Here is a 17,415-nt window from a genome sequence, read left to right as displayed (position 1 = left end):
TTACAAAGATATTAATAGTTAACAGAAATAGTAACAGTTAATACTTCATGTGTATGTATGTACAATGTAGGCACCCATCTAAGCTCATTTTGATCTTTAAGTCTCAACAGCATTAATCAGAAACAATACACTCCATTTGTGAACTTAACAGGCAGGAACGGAGAAGAAAAACAAGCACACTCATTACTGTTTACCGTAAAAACGGGCATACCTAGAAATAGAATGGAGGATAAGCAAAGCCAGCATTACAAAACAGATTATATAACCTCAAAAAGAAACTGATTGACAATCAATAGTTTCATAGTAATATCACCAGCAAGTCAGTAATGCAGGTCAGTCATGGTTAAGGATAGGCGGGTCAACATTACAAGAACAAATATTTGGCACCTCAGACAATTCATTTATTGGAGATCTATGTCTCTGAATCTGCCTCAAGTTTCTCTTTAGCAGTTGAAAATTTCACATCCGCTCCAATCAGCATAAGAGTACACACTATGGTTATGTTTAGTTTGCCCATGAAATCCAATGTTCTCCTATGTTCAAAGACATACAGAATCGTTCAGCACTACAGTAAACATGATACAAAGCTTTACTTTTAGTGGAAACAAAGAAAGAAAGAAAAAGCACTAGAAATCTAGAAGATAAACAGCTTCAATTCAGCAAAAACTTTTCATGTTATTAGATCACATCAGGGGGGGGGAGGAAAGTGATCAAAACCCTTGAAGAGTATTTGGTTGGAAGGAAAACACATCCCTGGAAAAGCAGACTTCCCATACTCCATTGTTTGGTATGTCAAAGGTTGTAATTAGTTTTCTTAAGGGCAGAAAATAGTTATTACTAAGTGAAAGGATGCCATTCTCCATTGTTATACCAAACAATGGAGGATGGAAAAATCTGCTTGTTATAACATGGTATGTCAAAGGGCAGATTTCCCATTCTCCATTGTGTGGTGTGACAACTCTAGTAATAACTACAGAACTCTATAACATTGACTTGAGACTCAAGTGTCCCAGACAAACACCGAAACTATCCACAAAGGCTACCTTAATAGAGCAGCTCTTCGAATACAGGATCCACATTTTGGCCCCACTTTCCATGGTACATCTCCAATAGTCTCTCAGCTGGGGTCACACCTGCAATATTAATCAATTAATGAGACCCAACAAGGATCAGGATTGTTAATTTTCAGTATGCCCATATACTTGAGCTTTCTAAAATGATTGACCAAAAAGGTCATTCAGTTAGTACCAAAATCATACTACTCCCTCCATTCCCTTTTGATGCTCCTAGTTTGGCTTTTTTTTAGTCCTAAAAAAGATTCCAACTAGGAACATAAAAAAGGAACGAAGGGAGTACTCTAGAGGTGCCATTGCTTGGACTTTTATTTTCGCATTGCAGTGGCTGAAGAGACACTTTAGATTAATTTACTTTCCCAAATCAAATACCTGTTCTGACCACTTCAGCCACTTCATTTAAGAACCCAATCTCCTTAAAGCCCCTTCTTTCTAAACCATCCTGAGGAGAAGTTCGAAAAAGTTAATTAAATATTTGCAGCAGTTAAAATCATGCCAAATCAAAGGAGGCAGCTTACCTTTGCCAATTTCAGAACCTCCTCTGCTATATGTTTCACATAGCCATCCCGAAATGGAGTCTTGAGACCAAGTTTTGGTACCTAATCAGTAAACTCGGGATATTCCACCTCAATAAAAAATCATTATGTAGAAGCAACTTATTGCACTCGATTCACCAAACATACAATCAAAATAAGTTCCTCGGTAGAAGGCAGCGAAACTTTGTGTATTTCTTCCCCAGAATTTCAACCATATTACCACAAATTTCAAGTAAAATTATGAGTGAGGTGTTGAGGATAAACAACATGGGTAATAAACTACGATTCTCATTGACTGGAATAGGGTTAAGTGACTTAAACGTCATCCTGATTGTCTTAGAAAGGTCTACAGGATTCCTGAGAGGCAATCTTGGTGAATTTAGAAAAGTAAATGATATTGTGGTATAGAGAAGATGTCAATGAGGACCATTAATAAAATAGACTGCACTAACCAGTAGCTTTAGGTTTCACTACTTTTGCCAACTGGAAACAAGCAAACAGTCTGGAATATGAAATTTCAAGAGAAAAATTTACGATGTGCACCAGACCACAAGTAGGTTAATTTGATCCACAAGGTAACATATAAAATAAGGATCAGGTTTTTGATTGAAAGGCAACAGTCTAGAACTTAGAGGTGTCAAGATGACCAGCAGTACAGATTACAGTAAACAAGATATGCAACATAAGTTGAACTCTAAACAGTACTGTGAGGCGCAAAGGAAAACAGATTGGTCATAAGTATCCCGTAAGCTCAAAACGTAAAAGATATTCAGTTAATTGGTGATGGCGGAGCTTGTCTTTTTATTTTCTTCTTTCTTTTTTTGACGGGATGACCTTGTCTATTTTAGTATGACTACTTCAAACTCAACAGAAGAACCAGAACTGGGAAGAGGAAATCCCCTTCATTCTCGCATGACGAGGAGGTTTGCTGGACCAAGACTAACATTGTAACTAAAAGGGCCTTTAAATATGCACCAGTGAAGGTCTGAAGCATCTGTGATAGATGATAAGTAGCCTTAATTGCATATGCAACACGGCCTCATAGTGGTTTACAAGCTAATCATACTAAACATGGCATTCGCCTATTCCATGAGCATCCAACTTTAAGAGCAAGAAGAATGGAGTCATATTGTATGACTCACAACAGGCGCGCGGTCAGAGGCACACCTCTCCCACTGCTTGAGAGCTTACGGTTTCATGTTCTATTTCACTCCCCGACGGGGGTTCTTTTCACCCTTCCCTCAAGGAATTTGAAGCTATATATGAGCATAATCAGATGATACAAGTGACTGAGAGACCTTTAAGACGGTGTCATAGCAAACAATATCCAGGGAGATTGTTCCTTGCCCCTAAGGAAGTAAGGGATCATAGGATGGAAACCGAACTCCACATACAATTTTCAATGAAGCAGATTATACATTTTTATGGGAAAATAGCATCTTCTCAGCATGAACTCAATCAAGTATACCCCATACAAGGACTAAATACATGATCAAGCTTTTTAGTTTTTACACGCTGCCTCAGAAAATTCAAAACCCCATCCCCACCAGATAAAAGGAAAATGGGGGGAGACATGGGTGGGGGTGGGGGTGGACAGCAGTTCGGGATTAAACAATTGAACTTTTTTAAAACATATATTGGCATGTTACGTAATAGATGAAGGTGGTACCTTATTTCTCAGCATCTCCCTTTCTTCTACGGTCCAATCAAATGTCATGTCTAAGACACTTTGCAAGGAGTCCTCATCGTATAATAAACCCACCTGAAATTATAGATGTTACATATCACGACAGCTGCTATCTCAAACAATCTCACAAATTTATAATGAAAGTCTTGATTAGGAAGATGGCATTGTCTCCATCAAGGACTTGATACAAGAAAACCTTCTACTGGATGCCCCTAACCATCCTTTATTACCAATCATGCACATTTGTATAATGAGGTATATGAACATACAGCCGAAACATGTAACTCCGAACCTAAATTTAACCAGCAACTTGCAAGGAATCCACCTCCTATCCGTTTAACCTATGCTATAAGACAAAAGAGGCAGTCAAAGGCTCCTTAGTAATTTTACTGGAAAGATTCGGTTAAAGGTTGTTAGGTATTACTCCCTCCATCTTTTTTTAGTTGCTACATTTACTTAAACACACAAACCAAGAAAACATGTGGGGACCATTGAAAAGTAGAGCACTAAAGCATAAAGTAGTTAGTCTTTTGAGTGATGAAGACAAAAATAAGGATATAAAGGTGAATAATATGTGGGTACCACATACTAAAAGTAAAAATATTTGGCAAATGTAGCAACTAAAAAAAGACATGTTTAAATGGTAAAATGTAACAACTAAAAAAAGACAGAGGGAGTATGTCAGTAGTGGGAATAATTCTAGATGAATCATGTAAGGGGGATGAATCCAATCTATACATGTGCCTATATATAGAGCCAGGCATAAAGGTAGTGATCACGAAATTATTGAGTGAGGAAAACACAGCTTGAAGGAGCATCTCACATCTCAAATGGTGAGAGTTGGATTTGAGAAATCCTGTGATCATCGATACAACTTGCTATCTTAGGGTCCTTTCTTGCTTGTTCTTCTATTACACTGTGCTTGCTTACCTAATTCATAGCAGCGAGCAAGTCGGTTCTATGAAGAAAAGTGAAGGGGAAAAATGGCTCCAGCTTCTAGTGGACACAGGATCAAGCTGTTGGAGCATGGCATAGGAAATTTACAATCTTCCCTAGCTGGTCAATTATCAGTCAACCTTGACAGAAACTAACAACCAACCTAGACTATGTGTCTATGTCTCACAAAAGCTGGAAGATGGCATTCAGAGGTTTCGCGAAGGCTAGTAGGTTACATTTAAAAGGCGCAAGGCGCACCAAGGCGCAAAGCACAAGGCGAAAGGAGGCGCAAACCTAGGTAGCACCGATATGAGTACGGGGACGGAAAAAGGCAAAATTATATTTTCGAGAACGGATACGACTTGGATTCGGCAAAAGAAAAATAACAAAAAATATAACACAATTAATGAATAATATAATCTTAAATTTTAATATATTCTAGTATTTTGTAATCTCGATTTAATTTTTGTACAAAAAATTAAATGACATACATGTAAAAATATTAACTAATAAGTTTTTTTTCTTTCAAGAATACTACAAAAAAATATAAGGTTACTTCATGTAAAAAAAAACGAGGAAGAAAAGAAGTAGTAATTAGTTAACTACTTGACTTCATTAAATAAGTAGTGCACAGCAAGCCAAGCACTACAACTATAATTATAAAAAAGAAAAAGGTGCTACAACTATATTTATAAAAAAGAAAAAGGTGCTGGACAACTATACTCACATAGTCACATTACATTACCTTTCCCGTGCTTCAAGCCTAGCTAAACAAAGAATTAAAACCAAAACAAGGGTCAAGTCTACTGTAAAATTTTCAGTCGACCAGAGAAGAGAGAGGAGAGTCACGAAGAGGAGTTGCATATGGCTGCCGGCGAGGTCAGCGATGGTGGCCTAGGAGCCGGCAAGGTGAGAGAGAGGCAAAGAGTTAGTCATAACCTAAAGAGGACAAGGTGGCAGTTTCGGTGGGGGGTAATGCAAGGAAGCCACCTTCTATTCATTTTACCTATGCTAGAAGACAAAAGAGGCATCAAAGTTTTACTGGAAAGATTTACTGGAAAAGATCAGTTAAAGGTTGTTAGGTATTTTGTCAGTAGTGGCAGGGGGAAAATCTAGAGGATAATTCTAGAAGAATGATGTAAGGGAGAATGAATCTAATTTGTACCTGTGCCTATATATAGAGCCAGGATTAAAGGTAGTGAGCACGAAATTATTGAGTGAGGAAAAAACAGCTTGAGGGAGAATCTCACATCTCGAGTGGTGAGAGTTGTATTTGAGAATTCTTGCGATCATCAATACAACTTGCCATCTTAGGGTCCTTTCTTGCTTGTTCTTCTATATTACTGTGCTTGTTCACCTAATCCGTAGCAGAACTTAGCCTTAATATAAAGAATGCAAAATGTTAATAGATTGCTTAGACGAGAAAAGGAGAAGGGAAAAGGTAGAATTGGCAAGGTCAGTGATCAGGGAGATTTAGATTTACCCTTGTTAGGAAATTCTGGCATTTTACGATCGGTTTTCCGGTCTCCAAATAGGAGGTCGTTTTCTCAAATTAAGGTGTAAAGCGATCTTTGCTTCGTTTCTTCCCTCTACAGACAAAAAAATCACAAACGTTTTTACCCTTTGCTTTTTCTCATGTTACTGCTTTTAGTTGGTGGAATTTATGCCCACTATTCCTCTTCTTTGTTGTATTAACTTACCATTAAAGTCTATCTGATTTTTGTAGAGGTCTGTCAGAAACAGTCCCACATACCGTAATTACTACTTAGTTAAGGTCAATACTTTTAGAAGCCGCACCGTGCTGGTAGAGATATCTACATCAATTGCTGTCATTGTATTAAGAACGAAGAAATTTTTACTATATTCATACCCAAAATGCAGGTAAAGCACACAATCTCCTCCATGGTCCCCCATCAGCCCCTCTCATCTCCATATATCTCTTCAACCTGACCTAAAACGAGACAATAAAGTGTAAAATTATCCATGTACATAATAATATACACATTATTGGATGACAACAAATGCTACAAAGCGAATATACAGAATGCATGTGACAAACCTCCGGGAATATAGTTGTAAGATGATTCTCCCAATCATTTAGTGTCGGGAACTCACCAGGGAGGACTGTAAGTTTCCCGTCAATGAAGTCCTATAATATATGATCAAAAAAATCAGATTTTCAGTTAGACCTGTAGATAAGGAACTCAATAATTAAACCCCTAATCATCAAGGGGATCAGAACAGCCAAAACTTTCACTTTGCTTTGCATTGCACCCCCTAACTCCCTCCGAAGAAAAGAAGAAACAACTTTATCTTTTGGGATGTTGACAGACACCGAGGCAGGATAGTGTAGGACCTTAACTATTTAAAGAGATAATACAGTAAAGCTTGCAAGGGCAGAGGATTACCCGGAAGGACAAGCCACTGCAGTCAACATAACTTTTGTTCCGATAAACAAAGTACATAGGAACATCGAGGGCATAATCCACATACTGCTCAAACCTGCATTAACAAAAAAAATTGTTAGATACTATCTAGTATCTACTAGAGCACTAAAAACTGAAAAAACACCTTTATAAAGAAGAAATGCATGACGGAAGCAGTCGGAATTAAAATCTAGAAGTGCAGAAAAACTATTGGCTAGTATTATCTCAATTATCTTTCAATTAGCACTGAAATTTTACTAGGACTTCCCATATTGGATCATTTATCCTCTCCCTTTTCCTCCTTTTGGGGAACTAGAGCTTTTCTCCAGGAAGTTGCAAATTATATGAAGTACTTTGTACTCTACCTCTGCCTTTAGTATTTCTCATCAGAAGAATAATTATTAGGACACCAGAATGGTAGTATGAGTTTGCCATAGTAATAACATTGAAGCTAGAGCTCGCAAAGGCTAAAAGAAGGGACATAAAGAAGAAACTCAACAAAAGTCGACAGCACAAATGCATGCAATATTTGCACAATGGCTTCACAGAAAAAGCCAAGTGCTAATCATGTCTGAGAGATAAACTCATTTGTTTATGAGCTCTAAGTCTTGGCTTTAGAAGCAAAATACTAGATGTGAACTTGTTGTTCATTGTAACAGAAAAAACAAACAAATTCACTTGTCCTGAGGAACTCATGTACTATCCCACTATTATGCTCTTACGAAAAGTGTATAAATATATTAGTTCATCTAGAACTGGATGTCAGTTCCCATAAAATTTACCCGAAGGAGTCGTCGAAAACAAATGGAAGCATCCCAGTACGATTTTTATCCGTATCAGACCAAATATGGCTGGTAAAAGAGCAAGGGAACAAAAGTCAATGTCAGGCTATAGCAAGAAATGAATCAACTACTTCAACTCTGGTATCTGAGGAACAACCAAAGCACCTCCTCATACTGAGATAACCATTGGGCTTCCCTTCCTTGAAAGGTGAATTTGCAAATAGGGCTGTTGCTATCTGTTCCATTTATTAGATAGTCAGACAAAGGGATGAGAAATCTGTGCACATCACATAAAAAGTTTCAAGATTTTCTCACAGGTTGAAGTGCAAGAGCAGCACGAAATTTTCTGATCATGTCAGCTTCAGAACTAAAATCCAAGTTCACCTGGAAGGGAAGAAACCACCTAAGACAGTTTAGTAAGTTGACTATGATAGGTAATTACTCTCTGTTCGAATACAAGACATTTTGGCCAAAAAAAAATTGATTCAATATAGAAGGCTGAAGGCATTCTATTAAACCAACATAATTATTAAAAGCAACTTTATAATGATAAGGTATAATTATAGGTTACTTGTTATTATCAATACAATATTTAAAGTCAATTCTTCTCACCAATGCAGAGTTAACTAAAGTTCACTAAATTCTTACTATTAGTAATGGTTAACATGCTTTATGTTGTAGGAACGGAAAGAATATTACATAAACCACTCCTGCCCCAAAAAAGATTGCAAAAACTTCTGCAGATAGCTGTCAGATATATGGCTAAAATTGTCTATCGATAATGTATGGACATATTCCTTTCCGTTACTCAATAAGTACTTCTCTTTTAAGGTTACACGTACAAACCACCTTCTATTCATTTATTGGTATTCAAAACTGGCTAGTATCATATCATTAATGTTTTCAAGTGACAAATGTCATGGCATAGGTCTTTCTAAGTGACAAGTTGGTTAAGTGGAGATAATAAACATTGAGGGAGTAATAATGTGAGCATTAAATTTTCATTTTTTTGAGTGTTTTTTGGGACTAGAGTCTATAGGAGTAGAGGGAGTACACGACAATTCCAAAACCAAGGGCAAAAACAGCAATCACAAAAGACATCCTCTGTTTCTCTCTAATCTACACAGTTTCCTTTCCGATCCCTTTTTCTTTAATCTACACACTGTTGCTTTTTTCTATTTTTGGCAACATGTCCCACCTATTTTCTCCTCTTTTTCCACCCATATGGTCCACTTTTCAATATAATAACCCACCTTTTTAGTTTTTCTTCACCTTTTCATTTTCTCTCTCACACTTTTGGACTTCCTCCTTGGTTCTCCTCTATAGTAAAGTGAGTAAATTAAAAAGAAACGGACGGAATAGCAATTACCTGCACTGTACAAGTCCTGAACATCATATCAAGTCCAAGTGTGCCAACTTTCGGCATGTAGTTCCTCATAATCTCATATCTTCCCTGATCGTTCAAACAGTCAATAGTCCACAAACAGAAGCAGGAAAAAAGAAATTGAGAGCACAATCTATAGGAATCATCCAGCAATTAGCAAGCACCACGAAGTTGTGGAGTAAGTCTAAAAATCAATAATAATTGTGGAAGCTTCTGTAATCACCAAATGTGAACAAGGTCAAGCTTTCAAACATACTTTATAACATAAGGTGTGAGCACTGAGCATATCACTATCATTAAATTTAGTTATCAAGATAAGTTAAAATGGAAACTAAAAATACAAAGATAAAAGAGTAGGAAGGTAGAATTCCTGAATCCAAAACGAAAGATAATCAGTAAAAGATATCTTGACCCTGAAAAAAGGAAGGGAAAGATACAGAAACAATGAAGGGAGAGTACATCTAGCTCACTTGCAATTTGAACAACAAAAATTGCAATAAGTAGTTTGCATGAGATCTACATAGTGAAAGATAATAGAGGATTACCTTGGGCATTATAGGGATGTCCTTTAGTCCCCATTTGGGCTGGAAACCAATCCCTAAAAATCCAATTCCCATTTCTTCTGCAACAGCTTTGACCTGCCAAACGTGTGACAACATCAAGGATCTGATCACATAGTCATTTATGAGAGCAATTAATATACCAAAGATGCCGTTCCATAAGACTCTAAAGTGCACTCATTGCTGTCACAAAGTCTGAAGTTAAATAGAGAAAGTAGTCAAGTACGGGGAAAAAAAGATAATAAAAAGAGCAGCTACTCCGTCATGATTCATTAATCTTCATCAATTGCCAAAATCTCTCGACATGAATACATGACATGGACTAGAATAATCATACATTTTTTTTCCCTCGAGCCCCAAAGCTTTACCAAATTTTCCATTTGAGCTGTCTCAACTATTTTAACCAACTTCATTTTGGGGTAAATCTTTGAATGCCATGTGAGTAAAGAATATAACATGGGACCAGACTATTCTTTGGCATGTGCAGGAACGTTTTCCTAATACTCGATAACACTATTGAGATACAAAAAGGACCAATTAATTTTGGGTTTTCAACAAAATCAATCTAAGAGTTTGAGTTTCTGAAACATTCAAGAACAGATGTCTGTGGACTTTTGTTGCAAAAGTAAACAAGATAATGTGATTTCTTATACACACTTCACATATGTAGGCTCATGTCTCTTCATAGACACATCCAAACATGCATGTTAATAGATTTAACCATTTTATATCAACATGACTAACTACCCTTAGTTTTACGTGATTTAAGAAAAAACAACAAAAGCAAAACACTCGTAAAGCTGCCAACCATTGCAACATCTTGGGCTTGCACGACCATTCAAATTTCAGCATCAAAATTTTGCATGGTCATGCAAACATGACACAAACAATTCCTGTCAATATTAGGCATTTCGCTTGATTGCACAGATATGCACGAACAATGACGCAAATTCACAAAAATTCCTCTTTTGCTTTATATGCATAAGCATACCATGTCTACACACATCACTTATAACCCCTCAAATCTGAGCAATGCTTCTACCACAATGCCAAATGTGAAATTCGAGCAGAGTTATACCTACAAATGGTCCAATAAACCTTCCTTACTCACATTTACTTTGTCTCTCTCCTCAATATAAAATTGTCCGCTCCTTTTTTTTTTGTCCCCTCAATATAGAGGGTGAGGCTTTGGGTGATAGAGGAAGAGTTTTTTAGGATTACTTATTGTTCATAAAGCATTGCTAAAAGTCTCTACCCCAAGCGGGAAAGAAAAAGGCCCTCTAAATCCCAACCATTTCATCAGCAGTTAAGCATTAAACGGGCACCAACTTTAGAACACACATGCAAAGGACAATAACGAACAGCTTGTTAAGCATTTTCACATGCACCTTCGAGCTAGCCTATCCAACACTTCACCTTATTGTATCAAAATCTTAATGATGTAGCCAATAAAGAAAGTAATACACCAATATACTCATTCATCTAGCCGAAAACTGATCCTTAAGTTGTTCTTCCTGCATGTAGTGATCCAGAAGTTATCCTCCATTTACTTAGTCATTTATATATTACTCTTAAAGTCTTTACTGCATCAGATAGGTAAGAAAATAATTTGCAACATCTCAGGAAACCTCATCCCCATATTAAAGGAATGATCGTGATTCATGACATTGTACTTTACGTAGCCAAGACAACTAATCAAGGCCCCTCTTTTGGCAGTAGCAACAGATATTATTTCTTTAATTAAGACAGGCAGTGTGATAACAAATATATACATTTACTAAGAAAGAAAGCATTACATTGTCTTGAGAATGATAGTTGAAACTTGAACAGGAATAAAGATCAACATATACATATAACAGTAACAAGGGGGATGAGATATAGGGTAAAATGCCCAATCACCATGAAAGAAAGATATCTCTCAAAGCAACAGTAACAGGTAATGAAAATAATTGCCTACAGCCCTAAACTAACCTGGTACAGATGCGAGTTAACTTCCGCACAAGTTTGATGCAATGTTTCAAGAGGAGCACCACTAAGTTCAAACTGACCCCCAGGTTCCAGTGATATGTTTTGATTCCCCTGACAACGGCAACATACATGTTATCTACTAAAGGCACCGGCAGCAGACAATAAGATCCAAAACGTCTACAAGGTCAAAACAGAAGATGCATATTTGCAAAAATAAATGGATGTGAATCAATAGGGATAACTTCACAAGCAAACAAGAACACCGATGACAGGGACCAATATTTTGGAGAGGGGATTTGCAGTAAGTAGAAGGGGGTTGTTGGGCTATATATGCATACTCAGATCCAAAGAGATTAAGGCTCGCGCGAACCCTCAACCTCATGATTTGGATCATTAATAATGTGAAAGCTCAAATTCTCATTTCTCTTATAGACACTGCCAATGAACTCAAAGATTACTATTTTCTGCATAGTAACATATATATTATCTGTCACTACCTTTTACCTCCCAGTAGTTCATTTTCATCTATAAATAAAATTATGTGAATTCAATCTCACCCCTTATATGCATTTCTAGTACAGAGAGAATGATAAAATATAGAAAATCACATATGATGAGCATAAAGCATAGAAAAAGTTAACCTGCTTAAGTCCAATGATATAGTCACCCTCCATTACTTTATCCCAGTCAAATCTCTCAGCAATACCATTGAGCAACTCAGCAATCTGTTCATATTTCATGGGGCGTAAAGTGTCGATTTCGAAACCGAACTTCTCATGTTCTGTGCCTATTCTCCATTTCTGTTTAGGTTTACATCCAGATGCAAGATAATTGACAAGATCCTCTTTAGTGAGAGGGTCTGCAGCAACCACAGAATCTTCTGTAGGAGGACTAGCAGCAACAATTGAGCGAAAACCCCGAGAACGATTTCCTCTACTAATGTCTAAGCACAAATAATTTGTCCCCTTGCATCGGACTGTCTCACCATGCAATTGCATCGATAATGGCACAGGTGCCTTCAACACAACTGCCATATTTGATTTAGATTTGTCCCCTACACAACTTTTAAAACCAGTACAAAAACTATTATCTTCTCGCAACAAAAACCACAATACTGCAGTACATAAAACTATACTCTCTTAATATTTTATGCTAATTTCAAAGTTTGAATCTTAAAAACTTACAGTAAAATTAGTCCTACACAAACCTTCAATATCTGGAATTTCCTCCAAAAGTAACTTCAGTAGATGCTGCAAATACGATATCTGAAATCCAGCTTTTTAGATAGAAAACAAACTGGAATCTGAAAACTGTAATCTTTATTAGGGATTAAGCAGAAAGAGATGGAAATTTTCTTGCAATCGCAGCAAATTCTACGGATTGGAATTTGGAAAGTTAGGTTACAAACTACTTTTCTTTTCTATGTTTTCTTTTCCTTTTCGTCTCTTTATTGTTTCCGTATCCCTTCCCTCAAAAAAAAAAATTGTGGGAGTAGACTGCATACGATAAATGTTCTCAGTACTGTGTTAAAATCTTTACTTCTATCTAGCATCCCTTCGCAAGTTTTTAACTACTCTTGGAGAGTTGGAGACTTGGAACATGTTCTCTTCGGCATAAAATATCTGAATTAAATTGAATTGAATTGAACTGAAATGAATAGTAATATGTAAGAGTAAAAGTATTGTCCAGAGCTGAACTAAAGTGAACTAAACTGAACTGAACTGAAAATAAGTTGGGGGGAGAACAGACCCTTGGAGTATTGATTTTTAACATAAACATCTATAAACAATATTATCCAACAAACAAATACAAATGTCAACTAAATATATTAGAATTTAAGATAGTATTTAGGCCTCTTTTCATCCAACTTATTTTCAGTCCTTATAAGAACAACTAAATTTTGATAAATTATAATAAGTTCATATAAACAAAAATAAGATTTGACACAGTTATAAATAAGTTCAAATAAAGACTAATAAAATCAAACAAGTACGAATAAGCAAAAAAAAGTTGAAAATAATACTCTTTTAAACTTTAATATGTATTTCTTTTATCTGTGGTTGACTATACTCATGTTTACTAATCGTGGTGCCGAAAGCAAATAAAGTTGCTAAATTTCAACCCATTTCAGTAAAATTAAGTGTTATATTATATAAGGATGTCATTGGTGCAGTGGTGCTATATTAATATATTTACTTTCTCCTTAATTTATTGTATTTTGTTTTTAAGTTATGTATATCACTATTCTCCACACACACACACAAAAACATTCAGATATAAACTTGGAGTTTTAAGATGGTGGTATTATTAGTTGACGAATTGTTGTGAGTAAAAATAAAAGTGTTGATGTGGAAGAGAGGAAGCAACAAACGGATTGATGGATATGACATCCATGAGTCATCTAGGATGATTGGATTATATGGCATACTTAGGACTTAGGAGGTACTATGGTCATAATTATGAAAAACATTAAGGGTATAATGTATATGGGGAGTAAAAGAATATTCAAGAATATATGGTGAAAAAGCAAATATTAAATTATTAATGTAGACCTTTTTCCTATCTTAATTCTATTGGTAAGAAAAATATCACTATATGGATATTTTTAATATTAATATTATTTTAACATGAAATATTGATTGAAAACACAAAATTAATACGGTTCATACTTAAACGGTTGAACCTCGTGCTAAAATTTCTAGTTATACCACTATATTATCAATTTTTCAATGCACAAAAAGCACTAAAGAAACATTTGAATTGGCTTATTTGAGGATTGAATATGAGTTTCCTCTGAACAGGAATAGTGTCATAAATTGTTCATTTCATCCATAAAAATGTTAGTTCAGTCGATCCCAAATCTATCTATCAAAAGTGTGGGTTCTACTGCATATCAACTATCAAGTTTTAAACTTTTACAAAAATCACCAACAAAATCCATTTTATCCAAAAAATAATTGATCCTACAAAAATTACTAATTTAATGCGATTTCTCTTACTTAAACTTGGTTATATTATATCTCAAACCCAATGCAATCAATTCACTAGAGTTTTGTCTAATAAATCAACACATTCAAATTACTATTAGATATACTAAGCTAAAACCTTCAAAGTAATGAAGATGTTTCATCAAGTATTCAACAAAAGTTGTACATAAAAATGGGCTTCATCAAATTTTATACAAAAATAATAAATTTGTGAAAACACGGTGATATGACAAGGGCTAATAAAATCGACTGGCCATCAAAAATTAAAAATTAGCACAGAATTGAATTGAATAACAAGAAATATGAACTTATTGGGACTTCACACGGTGAGAATAAAGAAACATCATAAATAAAACTGAATTTTTATTTCTTCAATACATAAATTATATAATTTTAGATTCATACTTACATCATCAAACTAAAACTTTTAAACATAATCAAACTAAAAACAAATCTTTAAAACATAAACTTTAAATATAAAAAAATTGAGGAGAAAGAAAAGTAACCAAGACAAGAAAGAGAAGAAGGAGACAACACACCGGCGAGGGCCGACGGTGGCTAGCAACCAGTGTTAGCGACAGCTGGCAAGGGGAGCAGGGTGCGGTTGTCGAGGAGGGATAACGTGCAGAAAAAGAAATAATTAAGGGCCCGGAAATTTGGAGGAAATAGGAGAGAAAAAATAATTGTGTGGGAAAATACGAAATTTATTATGGGTTTATATATGTTTCCTTTTGGGTTGAGAGAAATGGGTTGAGAGAAAGGTGATTGAACTCAAATAAAGTTTAATGATGAATAAAATTAGTGTTTGGATTCCCATACCCAACTATGAGTCAAATCTAAATAGTATTTGGGTTCCTAAATCCCACTCATAATCCTTTTTCAATCCAAAAAGTATTTCAAATATTTTTCAAAGCATGGCTAAACAAAATATTTTAACTTCTTTAAATCATTAAAATAATTTATTTGACTTTCAAATAGTCAACCTTTTAAAGTGATAAATCTTTTGAATACTAAATTATATTTAGATATAAATATCTATACATTAACTTATATTTATAAAATTCATAAATTTACGGGGGAATTATACGACATGAGTACCTGAGTCTGAGTAATATCACATACTTATATATATTTCATGTAAAGGAGAAATGAGAGTATGAAAAGGGCAATATTAGGCCGCCATTGTTCTAAATCCGCTTTGTTTTTCTTATTATGGAAGTAAAAAATGTATTAGCTTGTGCTCGATTTATTAGTATTTCATATTCAATTTGAGCAAATTTCAACATATATGGTCAATAAGATTATAATAATGCATGCCTATGATTATAACAATGCCTAAAAGAGGATATATTCAATTTATGACGGAAAATATTAACGAGATATCAACTTTTGAAGCCTACTATTACACGAGTTTTCTATTGATTTAGATAAGTAAAACATAAATGTAAAATGCAATCACAAATTTTGCAATCAAATAAACTAATAACATGCATTAGACATAACTCTAAAACTTAAAATTTGTCATGAGTAATATTTCTTAGTGAAACTATTGGGTCAGACTGTCTGACCCAATAGGTTTCGTCGGACGGCGGGACCAAGCACCATCCTCCCTCAATCAGCCGATATCTTTTTACATCTACACTGACCCGACAATCTTGACATCTATTACAAATATCCAAATTGTTTCCACTCTACATCACATACGAAATCGTTTGAACAACTTATACTGTGAGTTAGTTTCCTCGGCAAAATTGCAGAAGTTTTTCAAGTTCAAAGAATGTACATCATATCTTCATTCAGGTGAGAATTTGCATCAGATAGTTTCCATGAAACAAAAAAGGTGAGTGTTCCAGAAAACATTAAGCCACTTGAATAAAATGATCAGAACGAACATCTAAGTAACATAATCAGATGCCGGCAACCTCACACGTCACATCAGCAAGAAAGGAGAAGCTAACCAGCAGGAACGACGAGGTGGGTTTGACGGCAGAGGGCGGAGTTTATGGTGAACCCGGAGAGGAGGACTTTATTTTCTTTCAGTTGGACTTTATTTTCTTTCAGTTAGACTTTATTTTCTTTCAGTTGGACTTTATTTTCTTTCAGTTAGACTTTCTTTTCTTTCAGTTCGACTTTCTTTTCTTTCAGTTCGACTTTCTTTTCTTTCAGTTGGACTTTCTTTTCTTTCAGTTGGACTTTCTTTTCTTTCAGTTGGACCAACTGAAAGAAATAATGGGCCAACTGAAAAAATAATGGACTAACTGAAACAAAATGAAGACTACCTGAAGAAAAATGTAGACTACCTGAAAAAATAAAGACCAACTGAAACCCAAGTAAGTTTAACTGAAGCACAAAAACCAACTGAAAAACAAAGAAGACTAACTGAAAACAAAATGAAGACTACCTGAAAAAAAATTGGAACCACCTGAAAAAAAATGAAGACTACCTGAAAAAAAATTGGAACCACCTGAAAGTCGTCCGATCAAAATTATGGTCGGACGAGTCCGACACAATACGTTCTCTTTTTCTTAACCTCACTCCTCACATATTTCTTAAAAGTGAAAGCCACCACAATACACTTTGTAATTGTTGGGGTTGGTATTTTGTGAAATCAACTAAACCTTATTGGATCTCAACCAACATAGCAATTATTATAAACATAATACTAAACTCGATTTTGCCATAAAGGAGAAGAGAAACATGCAAAAAAATAGAGAAATCTCATATATATATATATATATGTGTGTGTTTGTGTATCAATAAAGCATAATTGAAGATACATTAATGTTAACCATTAATAGATTTGGACATAATATTTTTGAGAGAACTATAAATATTTTGGTAGACTAATAAACTCTTTAGAAAATAAGAAATTGAATTATGATTAATATGGTGTTATTAGATTGACCTAGAAAGACGAAGCTACTCCAAAAATCCTTAAAATAAGAAAGAATTAAATTGTAACCTTTTTGTTTTTGTTTTTGGAGAAATCAATTATAAGGTTTGTAATCTAATAAAAAGGGTCCTTTTTTTTTTTTTTTTGTGTTTGCACCCGGTTCACCCTTCGGGCTACATCCGG

The 17,415-nt window shown here is 35.2% G+C and overlaps 1 protein-coding gene across 9 annotated transcripts; it reads right to left on the bottom strand.

The window, feature by feature from the left end:
* Window positions 1-58: 58 nt before the first annotated feature.
* LOC104907834 (glutamate--cysteine ligase, chloroplastic) lies at window positions 59-12,886 on the bottom strand. Of its 9 annotated transcripts, none has more exons than XM_048645281.2 (16): window positions 12,560-12,883; window positions 11,994-12,414; window positions 11,356-11,463; window positions 9,370-9,462; window positions 8,810-8,893; window positions 7,756-7,824; window positions 7,606-7,676; window positions 7,441-7,509; window positions 6,641-6,734; window positions 6,292-6,381; window positions 6,103-6,183; window positions 3,279-3,371; window positions 1,592-1,672; window positions 1,446-1,515; window positions 1,044-1,133; window positions 59-211 (listed from the first exon to the last, which is right to left on the bottom strand). In XM_048645281.2, exons 2-15 carry the CDS (start codon window positions 12,384-12,386, stop codon window positions 1,045-1,047), a joined length of 1,485 nt encoding a protein of 494 aa, XP_048501238.1. In that variant the 5' UTR covers window positions 12,387-12,414; window positions 12,560-12,883; the 3' UTR covers window positions 59-211; window position 1,044. The 9 variants fall into 9 exon arrangements, 6 of the variants coding, with proteins under 6 accessions (XP_048501238.1, XP_010695136.2, XP_010695135.2 ...); XM_010696834.3 differs by lacking the exon at window positions 59-211 and adding an exon at window positions 246-533 and having other exon boundaries at window positions 12,537-12,883; XM_010696833.3 differs by lacking the exon at window positions 59-211 and adding an exon at window positions 246-533.
* Window positions 12,887-17,415: the final 4,529 nt, after the last annotated feature.

This window comes from Beta vulgaris, chromosome 5 (assembly GCF_026745355.1).
Source record: "Beta vulgaris subsp. vulgaris cultivar EL10 chromosome 5, EL10.2, whole genome shotgun sequence".
NCBI lineage: Eukaryota > Viridiplantae > Streptophyta > Magnoliopsida > Caryophyllales > Amaranthaceae > Beta > Beta vulgaris.
This window is presented reverse-complemented; position numbering and strand designations above follow the sequence as displayed.